Here is a 19,644-nt window from a genome sequence, read left to right as displayed (position 1 = left end):
GGTGCTACTTGTGACCCCAAATCTTGCTCAGATATGCATCCCTCTACTCATTTGAGTAGGTTCGTGAGTTACATTGCTTTGCTTAGTGGCTGTACTGCTGTGTGTGAATGCTTGATATTGACATTACACTCCAGCCAGTGTGGTGTGTCGCTGGTGCTGCTTGTGACCACAAATCTTGCTCAGATATGCATCCCTCTACTCATTTGAGTAGGTTTGTGAGTTATGTTGCCCTGCTTTGAGCCTGTATTGCTGTGTGTGGATGCTTGATGTTGACATTACACTCCAGCCAGTGTGGTGTGTCGCTGGTGCTGCTTGTGACCCCAAATGTTGCTCAGATATGCATCCCTCTACTCATTTGAGTAGGTTCGTGTGTTACGTTGCCCTTGTCAGAGGCTGTATTGATGTGTGTGGATGCTTGATGTTGACCTTACACTTCAGCCAGTGTGGTGTGTCCCTGGTGCTGTTTGTGACCCCAGATCTTGCTCAGATATGCATCCCTCTACTCATTTGAGTAGGTTCGTGAGTTACGTTGCCCTGCTTAGAGGCTGTATTGCTGTGTGTGGATGCTTTATGTTGGCATTACACTCCAGTCAGTGTGGTGTGTCACTGGTGCTGCTTGTGACCCAAAATCTTGCTCAGATATGCATCCCTCTACTAATTTGAGTAGATTCGTGAATTACATTGCCCTGCTTAGAAACTGTATTGCTGTGTTAATGCTTGATGTTGACATTACACTCCAGCCAGTGTGGTGTGTCGCTGGTGCTGCTTGTGACCCCAAATCTTGCTCAGATATGCATCCCTCTACTCATTTGTGTAGGTTCGCGACTTACGTTGCCCTCTTTAGAGGCTGTATTGGTGTATGTGGATGCTTGATGTTCACATTACACTCCAGCCAGTGTGGTGTGTCGCTGGTGCTGCTTGTGACCCCAAATCTTGCTCAGATATGCATCCCTCTACTCATTTGAGTAGGTTTGTGAGTTATGTTGCCCTGCTTTGAGCCTGTATTGCTGTGTGTGGATGCTTGATGTTGACTTTACACTCCAGCCAGTGTGGTATGTCGCTGGTGCTGCTTGTGACCCCAACTGTTGCTCAGATATGCATCCCTCAACTCATTTGAGTAGGTTTGTGAGTGACGTTGCTCTGCTTAGAGGCTGTATTGTTGTGTGTGGATGCTTGATGTTGACATTAAACTCCTGCCAGTGTGGTGTGTCGCTGGTGCTACTTGTGACCCCAAATCTTCATGTACGTACAGTGGAACCATGCATAGAGAGCATAATTTGTTCCAGAACCATACTCATAGTACAAAACAGTCATCAAGAAATACAATTTATCCCATATAAATTAATGTAAAACATGATAATATGTTCCACACAGAAAAAATACACTAATGTTTTATCTTATTCTTGCCATATATTCATACACTCAGTATTATGTACTTTATTATTCATGACATATAGCTGGCCGCATGTCATGGCACGGCAGTCAATACGAGAGACTGAGTTTATGTCATGTAACCAGCTATTGTTCCTAAGTGGAAGTGTTTGAATATCCACACACTATTGGTGATTAAAGGTTATAACACTAACAGGTGTGATCCAATAGCGTTGTAGATAATTACCTTGCACTAAATTCCTTGGGTTTGAAATGTAAATTTGGTTGAGCACATAGAAAGTGGAAGACTTAGCTCAAATCTCTGTGTCCTGCACAAACTGATCTACTTAAAATACACAGATGTTATGATAATGACACACTGTGCACTAATTCAGTCTACTTTAAGTTATGGCATAATTTTTTTGGGAGGCACCTCAGAAACAATTTGCTAATAGAGCATTCAAAATGCAGATAAGACCAGTAAGAATGATAGATGATCTTAAACAGAGATAATCCTATGGGGTAGCATTTAAATCACTTAAGATGCTAACTCTACCAAACATATACAATGGACTCTCACTTAATGAGCCCCTCCCATAATGCACAATTCCCATAACAAGCAAAAGAAATTGTAAAAAGGATTACTCACTTAAAGAGTGATGTTTCACATAGTGGGTGATGATTTATTGTGATGTCACTAGCTGTTCACACATGGTCGGGGGAATGTTCAACAATATGAATACCTTTCATTGTCAGCAGTGGCGTAAGAACATCTTTAGTACTGTATGTACTGAAGTCTGGGTGTAGTGCTCATTTTTTGACCAGCTTAGTGCAACTTGTGATCACACAGTGATTTTTTTTGTGCAAATTTGAATAACTTTCATAGAAATGTGCCTGAAGATGAAGCTGCAAGAAGATGACCATAAGAGAAAGAAAATGACCTTAGAAATGAAACATAAAATCATTGAAAAATGTGAATGTGGTGTGATCATTGCTGATTTACCACTATCTCAAGAACAATGACAAGGTTCATGATATAGATGTTTCAAAAGGTGTGACAAGAGTATCTAAACAAAGGTTTTGTATTCTGGATGATGTCAAAAGGTTGCTCCTTACATGAATAAATGAAAAAACAATTGTATGGTGACACTATTAACACAAACATCACTAGTGAGAATGTGAGGAGGATTTTCACTGACTTTAAGAAGATGCCAGGATCATCAGCAGCCAAAAGAAGTGTTTAGGGAATCTATGGGTGGTTTGAGAAGTTTAAGAGAAGAAGCAGCGTCCTCAGCATTGTGAGGTACAGGGAAGCAGCCATCTCCAACACAAAGGCAGCAGAGAACTTCAAGAGCAGCTTCCAGATGCTCTTGGATTCTGAGGGTTATCTGCTGCAACAGGTTTTTAATTGTGTCATGAGAGATCTATTCTGGAAAAAGATGTTGAAGTGTACCTTTATAACAGCAGAGGAGAATCCATTGCCTGGTCACAAGCCAATGAAAGACCATCTCACGCTGCTATTCTGTGCAATGCAAGTGGCAATTTGAGAATTAAACTGCTGCCTATTTGCCATTCAGAAACTCCATGAGCCTTCAGGAAGTATAAAGTGCAGAAGAGCATGTTGAATGTGATGTGGAGGTCCAACAACAAGGCTTGGGTGACACATGATCTTTCTTGTGGTTGTATCAATGAAGTGTTTGGTCCTTAGGTAAAAAAATATTTTCTTGATATGAATCTGCCACTTCATGCCTTGCTTGTAAAGCACAATGTTCCTGCCCATTCTCCGGGCCTACAAGACTACCTCCCTGAAGAATTTCAGTTAAGCAAGATGCAATTTCTGCCTCCAAACACCACTCCATTACTCCAGCCTATGGACAAGCAGATTATTTCCAACTTTAAAAAGCTCTACACTAAAGCATTTTTCAAGCATCACTTTGAGTTGACTGTAGCTACCAATCTCACTCTCAGAGAGTTTTGGAACTTCAACATCTTGCCTGTATCAAGATCATGTGAATCGCATGGGAAGGGGCTACCAAGAGAACTCTCACTTCTGCTTGGAAGAAGCTCTGGCCAGAGTGCATAGTCCAATGTGACTCTGAGGTGTTTGAGTCAGTACGTGCGGAGCCTGCAGTCAACGAGATTGTGTCTTTGGCCAAGAGCATGGGACTAGAAGTGGATAACAGTGATATTGATGAGCTTGTGGAAGGTCAGAGCCAATAAATGACCACTGAAGAGCTGATGTGTTTGACAGCAGGAAGTTGTGGAGAGCATTTCTTCTTCAGAGGAGGAGGAGGAGGAGGAGGAGGAGGTGATAACAGCAAAGTAGCACTCTTCTGGCTTAGTAAGAGAAATGGTGAAATCATTGGAATCAGTTGCACTGTACATTGAAAATCATCACTCCAATAAAGCACTGGCTAAGTGTGCTATACATTTATTTGATGATAGTGCTGTGTTCCATTTTTGCCAAGTGCTGAAATGTCAGCAGAAACAAATGACTATGGACAGCCTCATAGTAAAAAGAATTGGCTATATGTCATGAATAATAAAGTAGATAATACTGAGTGTATGAATAAATGGCATGAATAAGATAAAACTTGAGTGTTTTTTTCTGTGTGGAACACATTATCATGTTTTACATTAATTTATATGGGATAAATTGTTTTGCTTAATGAGTGTTTTGTACTATGAGTAAGATTCTGGAACAAATTATGCTCTCTATGCAAGGTTCCACTGTACATGCACGAACATCTATGATGGAAAATATTCAAATATGTTCCTGTTACTCAAGATATCGAGACATGACACAACCATGACACAATAAAATTGAACTTATTTTATGGTCCCAATCACAACACCGTGAAATTCAAATCAAAGCCATATTATCCAAGACCAAAAGCCCCAGAAAAATTCCTTCAGACTTGAGAGAGATAAACAATAAACAGATTTCCAAAAAATCTCTCAAAACTTTTTTGGTACAAAAGTGTTTCTATAGTATACATGATTTTATGTGGATTACAGTGAAAGACAAATTACAATGTAATATTATGTGCTAAATGTGATGTAGCTCATTTAAACTACAAAATTAGTTCTTGAAAGACAGAAAAGGAAACTCTTAAACCATATAGAAATATACATACAAACAGCATAGTTGTTGGAAGCAAAATTGTAATTTAATGTTATACCGTATATGACTAAAATAATGATATATGCAATTATAATTTGCAAAATGCTAGTTATTAGACACATGTATACTATTCCATGTTTCAGACAGAATTTGACTTGATGAAATAATTTATGTTGTTTACAGATCTAATTAACATTAGATTACATTACCTTAGGGGGAAAAAAGGACAGATATACACTCGCACACACACACACACACACACACACACACACACACACACACACACACATATCCATCCGCACATACACAGACACAAGCAGACATTTGTGAAGGCAAAAAGCTTCACAAATGTCTGCTTGTGTTTGTGTATGTGCGGATGGATATGTGTGTGTGTGCGAGTGTATACCTGTCCTTTTTTCCCCCTAAGATAAGTCTTTCTGCTCCCGGGATTGGAATGACTCCTTACCCTCTCCCTTAAAACCCACATTCTTTCGTCTTTCCCTCTCCTTCCCTCTTTCCTGAAGAAGCAACCGCTGGTTGCGAAAGCTTGAATTTTGTGTGTATGTTTGCGTTTGTTTGTGTGTCTATCGACCTGCCAGCGCTTTTGTTTGGTAAGTCACATCATCTTTGTTTTTACATATATTTTCCCCATGTGGAATGTTTCCCTCTATTGTATTCATATCATTAATTTGAACCCAACAATTAGATTACATTACATGTACATCATTAACTATAGTCATTACTTTTCACATAATAACTAACCAATTAGTAAGTTTGACAATATTATGAAAAGGAAAGATTGCTACTCAACATGCAGCAGAGATGCCGAGTCACAAAGAGGCACAACAAAAAGGCTGTCAAACAAGTAAGTTTTTGGTCAAAAATGCCTTGATCAGAATTAGACAACACACACACACACACACACACACACACACACACACACACAAAGCAATCGCAACTCACATACATATGTGAGTGGGGTCTCTGGTTGCTGAGGCCAGATTCAGAGTCTGGCCTTGACAGCCAGAGACTGTGTGTGTGTGTGTGTGTGTGTGTGTGTGTGTGTGTGTGTGTGTGTGTGTATGTTGTCTAATACTGATGAAGTCCTCTCTACCAAAAGTTTACTTGTTTGACACTCTTCTTGTTGTGCCTATGTGTGACCCACAATCTCTGCTATATGGTGAATAGCAGTTCATCCTTTTCATAATATTGTCATTATTCCATCCCAAATTTGCCATTGTTTGAAAATGATTAAGTTTGTCAGTTCACTGTGATGTTAACATCAAGTGAACCCAACTACTTATTCCCATTAATGGTACTGAAAGAAGGAGAAGACAGTCATTTGTCACTTGGTTTTCTAGTATTCAGTTCACTATTTATAACTTATTTCTACAGGTGTTTGGAGTCATTTGTCACTTGGTTTTCTAGTATTCAGTTCACTATTTATAACTCATTTCTACAGGTGTTTGGAATTCAATATAAATGGCACACCTTATTGTGAGTGGACATACAATGGACAAGGTTTGGACTATCAGATCCTTGCTGGGCCAAGTTTCATAGCAGTGTTCACAGTGGTCGGTGTCATCATGGGCATTCTGGCTGATCGATTCAACAGGTGAGTCAGACAAAACATGTGATAGCATACATTACATTACGTAGATAACAGTTTAATAGAGTTTGCAAATAGTTGGGTGAGGTTGTTATCGACTGTAAATCATTTTAAAAAAATGTAATGTGCCCTACTTTTAGTTTTTAAATGATTTAATCTAGATGTGATGTGCTTCTTAAGTTAGATACCTGTAAAGGGGCCAGCCACAAAAGAATTTCAGAGACAACATAAAAGAAAAACTCACAATCTGCAAAGTTAATATTGTTTATTGTACATGTAAGTAGATATCATTCACTATGTTTCTACACATGATGCAGAACAAAAATTTGATATTAAGGACAGATGAGGTTACATGATTCATTCAAACATTCATTCATTCATTCATTATGCCCATAGATGACATTGATAAAGAGAACTTTCAGGGATGGGGAACACTCCAAGCTATGCATTAACAAAAGACAAGAAAATCATAGAAACTTATTATGTGTACTATATTAACTATAAACTATCACTATACTACTTAGTACTATTCATGCTTATGACAGCTAAATTAAGTGAGTAAGAAAGCTGCAACAATGAAAAAAAATAGAATAGTATGTTTCAAAGAAAACATTTTTATATCTCCAACTACTGAGTTCATTTGCAGGACACAGATACTACTCATATAGCAATACAACAAACAATGCTATTTGTCAACAACAGTATGGGAAGGAAAGATTGCTTCTCTCCACAGAGAGGAGGTGCTGAGTGGTAGACAAGCACAATGAGCAAGACTGCTAAAATATTAAGTTTTCGGATACATTCCTTCCTCCAAACTAGAAAACACACACACATTCACACAAACACAACTCACAAAATCATGAGCACTGTTTCTGGGGTCTTCAGATGGGAAGGGGGAGGTGGGGAAGTGTTGAAGGGAAGGAAAAAGGTGAAAAGTAGAGAAGAGGGAAAAGCTAGTAGATATGTTGGTGGGATAGAAAGTGTGTGTAGTTCTGGGGTAGGAGCAGAAAGGGGACAGGTGGGTGGAGGCAGGGAATAGAGGAGGTTGAGACCAGCGCGGTTACAGGAATGAATGATGTGTTTGAGGGAGTGTGCCCATGTGCACAATTCAGAAGAACTGGAGATGCTCTTCACAGTTATACGGCCAGATTTCATTGTCCTGATGACACGCTATTTCGATGGTCCAACTGGCCACCATCTTCAGGTGAGATTGCAGGTGCACAATTCTGGCATGATTGTGCATGGGAGGTACTTGAATCCCTGGCAAAGAATGTCATTCTATTGCTCCAGTCCTGGATGCTACTGTGTCATGAGAGGAGTGCTCTTTCATGGCCCGATAAGGGTGTGTGGGAGATGATGGGTGACAGAAGAGACAAGGCACAGGAGATCCGTTTCCATGCATGGATGGGAGGCTATTTCCAGTCTGTGAAGGCCTCAGTGAGACCTTCGGTATATGTGGAGAGGAACTGCTTGTCACTACAGATGCAAAAACCACGGAAGCGACTTCTTGGTGTGAAACAGGTAGCAGTTGTCAAAGCAGGTGTATTGTCAGTGGTTGGTAGATTTGATGTGGATGGAGATACTGGTATACCCATCCGCTGAGGAAGGTGGCTTGTTGGCTTTGAGGTGGACCAGGTGAAGTGAATGGGGGAGAAGGTGTCACAGTGAATCTGAACCAGTTGAGGGGCTTCTACTTGGCTTGGAAGGATTCCTCTATATGGCTCACGAATAGGTTGGCGTAGGATGGTGCCATGCAGGTGTCTGTTCCTCTACCACATATTTGTTTGTAGGTGATGAGTAGTAAGTGTGGGTGTGGACATACTTGGTCATGGTGACCAGGGAGGAAGTTGTAGGTTTGGAGCCAGTCACACATTTGGAAAGATATTGTTCATCACTGCCAAGGTCAGGGGTGTTGCCTTTGCTAATGACAGGGAGGTGGCTTCAAGAGTAAGAAGCATGGTGTCAGGTGGTACAGAAACAGAGACTGTGAAGAACTGCTGAAGGAAATGGTTGATGTCTATTATACAGGAAGGTTGGCTACAGGTAATGGGCTGAAAGTGTCAGTCCACTAGGGCAGATATTCGCTCTGTGGGGGCACAGTAACTACCCACAATAGAACATCCTGGGAAACATGTAGAAGTTAGTAGTAAATGCAGTGGGGGAGGTGAGAAGAGAGATAGACTCAGTGGAAAGGTTCTGGGATGTGCATAAGGATCTGAAGATGGACAGGAAATCCTGCAGCAGTTCTGGAATGCTTCCTCTCTGTACTGAGTAGCAGTCTATCTTTTCCATATTGTTGTTATTCCATCCAGAACTTTCCAATGCTGTTTGTCATTTAGCTAACAGAACTTTTCAATTCCTGAAACTAGTAATTCAAATAATTTGTAGAGAGCATGGCTAATGAGGTACATTTTTCATTTTCTTTTTAATTGACAGAGATTCCCAGTTTCTTACTTCATGTTAGATGGAAGCTTGTAGAATATCTTAGCATCAAAGTACATAACTACATTTTGACCCTGGAAAAGTCAGACTTAACAAAATCAACCAGACATCCACAGGGGGGAAGTGCTCCATTGTGGTGCTCTTGCTATAAATTGACAATCAATCAGCAATGTCATGCAAATGTTTGTCTGGTAAAATGAACTGCTACATCGCAAAAAAAAAATATATATATATAAAATAGAAAGAAACTTTCACATGGGAGAAATATATTAAAAACAAAGATTCCAAGACTTACCAAGCAGGAAAGCAGTGGTAGACAGGCACAATAAATAAAACACACAAACACACACACAGAATTTCTAGCTTTCGCAACCGACGGTTGCTTCTTCAGGAAAGAGGGAAGGAGAGGGAAAGACGAAAGGATGTGGGTTTTAAGGAAGAGGGTAAGGAGTCATTCCAATCCCGGGAGCGGAAAGACTTACCTTAGGGGGAAGAAAGGACAGGTGTACACTCGCACACACACACATATCCATCCGCACATACACAGACACAAGCAGACATTTGTAAAGGCAAAGAGTTCAGGCAGAGATGTCAGTCGAGGCGGAAGTACAGAGGCAAAAAAGTTGTTGATAGACAGGTGAGGTATGAGCGGCTGCAACTTGAAATTAGCAGAGGTTGAGGCCTGGCGGGTATCGAGAAGAGAGGATATACTGAAGGGCAAGTTCCCATCTCCGGAGTTCAGATAGGTTGGTGTTGGTGGGAAGTATCCAGATAACCTGGACGGTGTAACACTGTGCCAAGATGTGCTGGCCGTGCACCAAGGCATGTTTAGCCACAGGGTGATCCTCATTACTGACAAACACTGTCTGCCTGTGTCCATTCATGCCAATGGACAGTTTGTTGCTGGTCATTCCCACATAGAAAGCTTCACAGTGTAGGCAGGTCAGTTGGTAAATCACGTGGGAGCTTTCACACGTGGCTCTGCCTTTGATCGTGTACACCTTCCGGGCTACAGGACTGGAGTAGGTGGTGGTGGGAGGGTGCATAGGACAGGTTTTACACCAGGAGCGGTTACAAGGGTAGGAGCCAGAGGGTAGGGAAGGTGGTTTGGGGATTTCATAGGGATGAACCAAGAGGTTACGAAGGTTAGGTGGATGGTGGAAAGACACTCTTGGTGGAGTGGGGAGGATTTCATGAAGGATGGATCTCATTTCGGGGAAGGATTTTAGGAAGTTGTATCCCTGCTGGAGAGCCACATTCAGAGTCTGATCCAGTCCCAGGAAGTATCCTGTCACAAGTGGGGCACTTTTACGGTTCTTCTGTGAGAGGTTCTGGGTTTGAGGGGATGAGGAAGTGGCTCTGGTTATTTGCTACTGTACCAGGTCAGGAGGGTAGTTGCGGGATGTGAAAGCTGTTTTCAGGTTGTTGTTGTAATGGTTCAGGGATTCAGGACTGGAGCAGATTCGTTTGCCACGAAGGCCTAGCTCCAGTAGCCATACCTTATCTCCAACAATTGCAAAAGAGGCTAGATGCCTTTTTTTCACAGCAAAGAACACTGTCGTCTCAATTACGGTAGTGCATCATCACTGGTAGTCACTCCTGGAATATTACAATAGTCTTACATTGCGTAGGAACATTACACAGGGAAGTGATGGTGTCAAATTTCAGTGTCGCAGTAACAAATCTGGAACATTTTCCATAGAAATTGTGTGCTGATAAAACAAGTGGTTTTTACTTTTATCTTTTATTTCCTTTTTGGCAAGTGTCACATTTTGCCAGTACTGATTTACTTGTTAGAGTAAATGTACATGCTTGTTATCTGTACTCTAGTATAAGTTGAAACACATGACACTTTGGTTTCATTATTAACAATGTGTTCATGTCAGCTTTTTCACTCCAGTTCTGTTTCTGTAGTACAACTTGATATTAGAATACAAGTTATTAATGATATTACCATATAATTGCATAGGCTTCTGCAGCCAGAGTTAGTCAGCATAAAAGTTTTCTGGGTGTGGTACCATGTCATAATGTATAAAACTACTGCTGCTGGAGAAAAACCAACGTTTTGGCCATGGTTGCAGCGGTCTTCTTCTGGGTCTACTGTACTCTTACAGTACTCAGTCTACAGTGCTCTTAACAAAACTGAATTTTATTATACTTAGCCTAAGAGTTAAGACATTGTTAAACATTTATTTTATTTATTCATGTCAGAAGCATTTACAATATATAAAATAATGTACAATATTTACATGTTGTTTGTAGATACATTTACAAGATAATTATTTACACTTTTGCCACCCAGAAGTTAGCGACCTCTATTGCATTTGGCGTTGCATGTAGCTGGTCTTCTGTTGTGCATGTTGCTGGACAGTGGGTACACTGGAGCAGGTGGGAGGTAGTATGCGTTGCTCCACACTGGCAGAGTGGCGGCTCCTCTAGGAAACCCCATTTGGTCAGATTGCTCTTACATTTTGTGACACCCGAGCGTAGTCTGTTGAGGAATCTCCATGTACTCCAACTCTCTGTGTAGCCGGGTGGTAGTCTTTCGCTTGGTGTAATCCATCCCACAGTACTGGTAAGCCTTGCATGCCATAGTTCGATTCGGCATTGCTGTGGCGCGCCAACTAGAGCCTCGGTAGATCTGAGGAAGCTCTTTCTGGATTTTACTCGTGGGTTTGCTGGCTGATAGCCATATAGGGGTGAGCTCCAGAAGTTTCTGATTTTTCCTTCTCGCTTTTTGCTGCTACCTCCCAGCGGATGCCGGGGGGTGCAATTCCCGCGAGGCTGTACAGTTTATCCAGAGGAGTAGGCTTCAGGCACCCGGTGATGATACGACAAGTATCATTAAGAGCAACATCTATTGTTTTGGCATGGCAAGAATTGAACCACACTGGGCTTGCGTATTCTCCGGCAGAGTAACACAATGCAAGAGAAGAGGTTCTCACAGTGTTGGCGTGTGCTCCCCACAATGTGCCTGTTAGCTTTCTGATGATATTGTTCCTGGCTGCCACTTTTTGCTTGGTATTTAGGCAGTGCCTCTTGTATGTTAATGCATGGTCAAGGGTGACCCCTAGGTATTTGGGATACGTACATTGTTCTAGTGATGTTTCTTCCCAGGTGATTTTGAGGGCTCTAGATGCCTGTCGGTTTTTAAGATGGAAAGCGCAAGTTTGTGTTTTTCCAGGATTTGGTCTCAACTGATTTTCCCTGTAGTAAGCTGACAGTCCTCTCAATGCTTTGGACAGATTCTCTTCAAAAGTTTCCAAGCAGCGGACTTGGGTGGTGATAGCACAATCATCTGCATAGATGAAGCTCTGTGTTCCTTCAGGTAGTGGTTGATCATTTGTGTAGATGTTAAACAAAGCTGGAGCAAGCACACTTCCCTGGGGTAATCCGTTTTTCTGTGATCTCCATCTGCTTCTCTTGCCCTGGAATTCAACAAAAAATCTTCTATTTTCAAGGAGATTTCTTATGAAACAGGTTAGCTGGTAGTCTCTAGTGGCATTGTACAGCTTCATTAGAAGTCTTCTATGATTAACTGTGTCATAAGCTGCTGTTAGATCTATAAATACAGCTCCTGTGATCTCTTCCCTTTCAAAACCATCTTCGATGTGCTGTGTTAGTTTCAACACTTGAGATGTGCAGCTCTTTCCCTGTCTAAATCCAGCCTGCTGTGGGATGTATATTGTCTCTAGCTTCACCGTTAGTTGATGTAGTATAAGTCTTTCAAGGAGTTTATACAGATGACATAGGAGAGATATAGTGCGGTAGCTTTTAGGATCATTTTGGTCCTTGCCTGGCTTGCAGATAGTTACAACTTTGGCTTTCCTCCAGATTTTAGGAATCTTGCAGTATTGGACACAGTTGTTCATTAGGTCTCTCAGCCATGCTTTTGTTATCAGCCCAGAGTTCTTTATCTGCTCAACTCTTATATCATTGAGGCCTGCCGCTTCCCCATTTTTGCACTTGCACAGAGCGAGATCCACCTCAGTCTGGGTAAATGGTTGAAGCAGAGTATTGGTTTGTTGATCAGGTCGTTTCTCACATGTCTTCTTACCAGGCCTGGCTGAATAAGGTGGTTTCCCATTTTGTACGAGTTGGTGTGCAATTTGATCAGCTCGGACATTCACATGCATATTCGCCTTTCAGAGTATTGGGTATAATACTCCTCGAGCAGTGTAGCTGTTTCTGAAGTTATGCCCTGCAGGTAGTTTGTCTTGCAGCCTCTTGGGATACATGCTCGTGAGCAGAATTTAACAAGCTCAACAAAGTGTTCATACTCTTTAAGCACAGGCTTAATTGTTTGAACTTTATCGTCCAGCATTTTAGAAAGTTTTGGCCAATCTGCCTTCTTAAAATTATACCTTCGTCTAAAACCAATTTCTTGGGGTCTTACGATAGGAAGAAATCGGCACATTATTGGTCTATGTTGTGTGTTAGGTATGGGATGACACACTGATTTGTGGCACTGTTGCACTGCATTTTCACTCACAAATAAGAGGTCAGGATTGTACCCTCGTTGCCACCTTCCACTGTCAAAGGATGGAGGAAGTTTACTATCATGAATGAGGGAGAGGGAGTTAGTTTCCGCCCAAGATATAATGGCTTCTCCATCTTCATCTGTGGCTATTAAAATCCCTTATTACCACAGATATCTTCCGTGAGTCAAAGTTTTTAGGAGGAACAAAGGAGAATTTTTCGGAAGGAGGCTTGTACACTGACGTTATCACACAGTTGCTGAGTCCCAAGGTGATGATTTCGATGTTATTGTCATGTGTGCAATAGGCACTCAAGACTTGGATTTCAGGCTTGACGAAAATAGCACTTCCATATGTAGGATGAGGTATTTCTGCAGCTAGCTGCAAACCAGGTATTTTTGGTCATCTTTGCTGGGTATCTCTGTGAGTTTCTTGTATGCACAGTACACCACACTTCTGTTCATGGCACAGTTCTTGAAACAGCTGTTGCTTAGGTCGTGATATGCCTTCAATATTTACTGAAATAACTGTCAGAACAGGTTCCAAAAAGAACCATTTGTTTAAACGTATCTTGTTTGGACTCATAAATGCTTCTGGAATGCTGATGTTCAATTCAGTACCTATTTCAGATACCTATGCGGGGGCACCACGTGCAGGAATCAGCTTCATCCCCAGGGGATAGAAGAAAGGAAGCTGTACATAACCACAAATAAAAAATAAATAAAAATCAGACAACTCTTAATTTAGCAATGGGAAAACACCACTAGTATACAAATACAGCCAATATGAAAATCTAAATATATAACAGAATAATCTAAAATGGGTTATTTACTGATACCATAAACCATGGACATTGGTAAGGTGTGGAGGTTTGGGAGCTTCAATGAGAGAGATACCCCCGTCGTAAGTGCAACCACAATGGAGGTGTACCTGCAGAAAAGCCTGTGTTTCCTTAAGAAAGGGGGGGGGGGGGGCAGGAGGGGAGGAGGGGCAGCCATTTCAGTAGCTGCAGGTGCCAACAATCTGGAAGAGTGACTGATCTGTCCTTGTAAAATCAGTTAATATGGTGCAATGGGGTACTTGGTGTTCAGTGATAGAAGAATTCAGTTGAACTATGTAGTAGTCAAGCTGAAAACCCAGTTTCTGATAATCGAAAATGAGCAAATATTCATAAGCACTTGATAATGATAACACAGGAAAATACCACAAAATATCCTTCATTCAGCCAAAATTACTTTTAAAAACTGCCCAAAATCTACTCATTATAACACATACAAATATAACAAGTAACTTATACACCTCACAAACTACCCAAAATACTCCCTTGTTTCTGTAAATTTTATTTTCTTCAGTTACCAGTTTCATTAGGAAAATGATAAAATTAGTAAATAGTTTCTCACAGCAGATTGCTGGGAAATAGGTTCCAGATTTTGACAATGCTAACTCCATGTTGACAACAACATTCAGTAAATATATTTAGTAAGTAGTAGGTTTCTGAAAAATCAATAAAGAATAAGATAACATCAACAGAGGATTTAGTAAACAAGATATTTTTTATTTGTTAGTAATAGTGGAGAAAAAAGAAAACCACGAGAAAAATTCTGGAATATCTTGAAAATAATTTTCTTTTACATAATTCTGTTATTTTATCACATCTATACATATGCTGATAACATTTAATATTCAAAAGACAATCTTAGTTGAAGTTTACCTCCTGCAATATCACATCCCAATCCTTCATATGCATTCCACCCAGTCCAAACAACTACCAGTTCTCTCTCAATAATCCAATCTCCCTATCAGCCTCTTGACAGTCAACAGCCAACCAGTTTCTGTCTCTCTCTCTCCCTCTCTCTCTCTCTCTCTCTCTCTCTCTCTCTCTCTCTCTCTCTCTCTCTCTCTCTCTCTCTCTCTCTCTCTCTCTCTCTCTCTCTGTGTGTGTGTGTGTGTGTGTCTGTGTGTGTGTGTGTGTGTGTGTGTGTGTGTGTGTGTGTGTGTGAGTGAGTGTTACCTTTATTCACATAACAAGTAATAATAATCATTCATCTGTTGTTATATAACTGTTTTCTTTCGTAAATATCAATGTGATGGGTATTAAGCTTAAAATACATATAAATGATAAATATTTAATATAACTGAAGAAGTAGTTGCTTATTTAAAGTCCCAGTTTTCCTGCTAATTTTAGTATGTTACATGTACTGAAGTACAAATAGTTTATTTTAATAAACTGTACAGATTTAGTTTCTAATTACAGTTTCTTGCTGTTAATGCCTACTGTGACTTGTTACATATACATGAAACTCTACATTATGATGAATTTACAAAACACAATGAATGAATGAACAATCTTTCAGTCGTCTCAAAAATATATTGACTGTTGTTCACATTTTAATTGTCTCATAGTGCAATTTTTGGGAAATTTATGAAAACATTTTCAACTTTTCTTTATTTCTGATATTTTATTTACCTTCATTTCTAATACTTTAGGGTACGCTGCCTTGCCATATGCACTTTAATATTCAGTATTGCAATTGTCTTGACGGGAGCTGTGAAGGAATTCTGGCAACTGGTGATTTTACGAATGGTTATGGCTGCTGGGTAAGTCATATTATATATCCTACTTTCACTCACATTCTGTCTCTGTATTTTGGGTATGTGAAGCATAAATGAAAATAAACTTCATGGACATCATTTCTTTACAGGGAATCAGCTTGTAACCCCATGGCCACTGGAATATTGTCAGACATCTTTCCAGAGGACAAGAGAGGTCTTGTGATGTCCATTTTCAACTGGGGCATTTATGGTGGTTATGGCATTGCATTTCCTGTTGGACGATATGTGCCGAAACTGAATGCATGGGACTTGGTAAGTGAAGTGTGGATGAATGAATGTATAAGAGCCCCACTGAATGATGCTACATTAATCACTGCTATGTCTCTCCTCCTCAACTCAGTGATCTAATAATGTATTTAGTTTTGCTGATAACTTTGTGGAATTGGACAATAAAAGGCTCATTTGATAACAGTTAATGGTGGATCACACATGGTATGATTTATTATCGAAGTTAGTACTCATTTAAAAACCAATTTAACTACACTCAATTTTAGCAACACCCTGCATGCAACAACACTACATTAATCACTTCAGACTGAAACCTTAAACCCCAGCCATACATGGTACACATAATTAGACTGCACACATTAGTGAGGGCAATTGACAAACTCTACTAATCTCTCTGCTACCACAGTGCTGTCAAGTGTGTACACAAAGAAACAATCACTACATCAGAAAGCATTGTGAGTGGGCAAATGTTATTCTTAAAAGCTGAACATGGCTAAACCAGCTGTAGCTGCAGTAATATAACACATATTCTGCAGTTATGCTAATCAGTAAGCTTACAAAAAAAAAGTCACAAAATATAACAGCATTCTCTTGTGAGAGGGTATAGGATCCTCACAATTGGAAAGAGTGGTGGGAAAAATGGAAGAATCAGGTGTACTGATGAACACTGGAGACAATTTTTTTTTCTGTAACTGATTTTACTGTTTGTAGAAATCATAAACCTTCTCTCCTCTTGGCTGCTCTCTCTCAAATTTAATGACTGAATTTCCATTTTCATAAAAAAACTGTCAAATGCATTGATAACTACACACAAATAATTTTAGGCTTTTTTTTGTAATAGTGAACTATCTCACGAAGCAAAGTATTTTGTCAGAATTTTTAGTTGTGCAGGCATATAGGAACATAGTTTCATATCACGTTTCTGTCATGTAAAAACTATAACTAATTCTTATAGGCTATTGTCACATATCATTGTTCTTTAGGCAAAGTATGAGATCACTGAATACAATTTCCTTTTTTTGTTATTATTGAAAATAAATCTGGGGATGAACACAAATGGTTTATCTCAGTGTACATTCATCACTCAGCATATAATAAAGTGGCAGTACTAGGCCAGTAGCATAGCGCAAGTGCCCCTGTGCAATCTTGAAGGTACAGAAAAAAAGCAAGGTTGAAGGTTTGCCATGAAAAAAGATAAATTCCTGCCTGAGGTTTTTTTTTTATTCAAATGAACATATGATTAGCTAATTTTACTCCCTTGTGAATTAACAACTTATAGCACTCAAAAATTACATTAATACTTCATTTTGTCAGCATTTTGTACTTCACACAGTAGTGTGTAAAAGATCAACATGTAATGTCATCCCATACTAACACTGAACAGTGTGATATCAGACGATCACAAATGTAAAGTTCTATATCTAGAATGAAAAAAATGCAACCCACATGTTTGTCTTCAATCCAACACATGCAACACACTAAATTAAGGCAGTATACTCCCTTCATCAGAGAAGTTCCAGTACAGATTTTTTAAAAAAATAGAAAATTAAAGTTAGAAAATAATGATCATAGCTCCTAACGAAGTAGTCCCCTTGGCTATCTATACACAGTTGCCAACATTTCTGAAGGTCTTGTAAGCAAGCAGAGAAACTTCCAACTTCATAGCTTGGAAGCTAATTTGTCACAGCCCATTGGATATCTGCAATATCTTGGTGAGGCTTTCCTTTCAGCCACTTTTCACTTGCTGAAATGAGAAAAAATCACAAATCAGGGGTTGGGAAAATACAGCAGATGTGGGCTGGCAATAACAGAATGCCTGGCCAGATACTCAGTAACAGATAAAGTAGTATGAAGTCTCACATTGTCATGCAGTAAGAAGCTGTCCTGATAATGCCACAAATCAGGGCAGCAACATCAAATTGTTTGTTACAAATGTGTCAAGTTTTTTATGTAAAGAGTTTGATTCACTGTTTGATGTGGAGGAATATACTCATGTTGAACTAACCCTTTACCATCAAAGAATATGAACAATATTGTCTTAACTCTTGAAAGATTTCACTAGACTTTTCTTTTTTTTGACGCGGTGGTCCATGACTCCACCATTCAGCACTTTGACACTTCATGTAAGGGTCATACTGGTAGCACCAACTTTCATCCCAAGCAATAGTCTTAGACAGAAATGTGGGATCACCTCTCGTTCCATCCAGTAGTTCAGCAGAAATTCTTCATCTTTCCTCTCTCTTTCCGTCCATCTGTTAGCACATGAGGGATGAGTTTTGCATTAAGTTTTCACTTCCCTAAATCTTTGCAAAAAATCTTATGACACACATCACCTTTCAAATTAAATCATTCTGATATCACACACACACTTACATGTTGGTCTTCTTGCAGTAACTGCCTTACACACTCCACATTTGCATCAGTATGTACTGCAGATGAGCGACCAGCTCAGGATTATCTTACACTGAATCTCTGCCATCACAAAACCTTTTGTGCCTGAAAACATGACTTCTTGAAAGTGCCCCACCTGCATATACTTGCTTCATCATTGCCCACATTTCACTAGGTGTTGCCCCAAGCTTAATGCAGGCATCATGCTCACTCTTTGTTCACAATCAGCATCCATTGTGTCCAAACACACACACACACACACACACACACACACACACACACACACACACACACACACATAAAAAGCAAGTACATATCACAAACGCATGACTCGCATGACTGTTTGAGTTGTATCTGCATTTTCCCCCCAATAGTATTCTTACCAAACAAAAGATGTACCTTTTATAGTGTGACATGCATTATGGTTTGCATGAGATAGGAAACAGTGCCTACAGTTTTTGCAGTATAGTTTAGTTCCTCATTGACCAAGTAAAACTTTGTAAAGTATATTTAATGATAAAAAATGTGTGAAGAATGTGTCATGTTATTCTACACTCCTGGAAATTGAAATAAGAACACCGTGAATTCATTGTCCCAGGAAGGGGAAACTTTATTGACACATTCCTGGGGTCAGATACATCACATGATCACACTGACAGAACCACAGGCACATAGACACAGGCAACAGAGCATGCACAATGTCGGCACTAGTACAGTGTATATCCACCTTTCGCAGCAATGCAGGCTGCTATTCTCCCATGGAGACGATCATAGAGATGCTGGATGTAGTCCTGTGGAACGGCTTGCCATGCCATTTCCACCTGGCGCCTCAGTTGGACCAGCGTTCGTGCTGGACATGCAAACCGCATGAGACGACGCTTCATCCAGTCCCAAACATGCTCAATGGGGGACAGATCCGGAGATCTTGCTGGCCAGGGTAGTTGACTTACACCTTCTAGAGCACGTTGGGTGGCACGGGATACATGCAGACGTGCATTGTCCTGTTGGAACAGCAAGTTACCTTGCCGGTCTAGGAATGGTAGAACGATGGGTTCAATGACGGTTTGGATGTACCGTGCACTATTCAGTGTCCCCTCGACGATCACCAGAGGTGTACGGCCAGTGTAGGAGATCGCTCCCCACACCATGATGCCAGGTGTTGGCCCTGTGTGCCTCGGTCGTATGCAGTCCTGATTGGGGCGCTCACCTGCACGGCGCCAAACACGCATACGACCATCATTGGCACCAAGGCAGAAGCGACTCTCATCGCTGAAGATGACACCTCTCCATTCGTCCCTCCATTCACGCCTGTCGCGACACCACTGGAGGCGGGCTGCACGATGTTGGGGCGTGAGCGGAAGACGGCCTAATGGTGTGCGGGACCGTAG

The 19,644-nt window shown here is 40.5% G+C and overlaps 1 protein-coding gene across 2 annotated transcripts in view; it reads left to right on the top strand.

The window, feature by feature from the left end:
- The window catches only part of LOC126284060 (D-xylose transporter), a 368,523-nt gene that overhangs the window by 314,371 nt on the left and 34,508 nt on the right, over nt 1-19,644 (top strand). For both annotated transcript variants that reach the window (XM_049982653.1, XM_049982654.1), the window contains exons 3-5: nt 5,958-6,110; nt 15,512-15,622; nt 15,727-15,889. In XM_049982653.1, coding sequence (XP_049838610.1) covers nt 5,958-6,110; nt 15,512-15,622; nt 15,727-15,889 — 427 coding nt within the window. The remainder of the gene's footprint in view (nt 1-5,957; nt 6,111-15,511; nt 15,623-15,726; nt 15,890-19,644) is intronic.

This window comes from Schistocerca gregaria, chromosome 8, assembly GCF_023897955.1.
Source record: "Schistocerca gregaria isolate iqSchGreg1 chromosome 8, iqSchGreg1.2, whole genome shotgun sequence".
NCBI classification, from domain to species: Eukaryota; Metazoa; Arthropoda; class Insecta; order Orthoptera; family Acrididae; genus Schistocerca; species Schistocerca gregaria.
The sequence above is the reverse complement of the archived record's forward strand: the minus strand, read 5'-3'. Positions and strand labels throughout refer to the sequence as shown.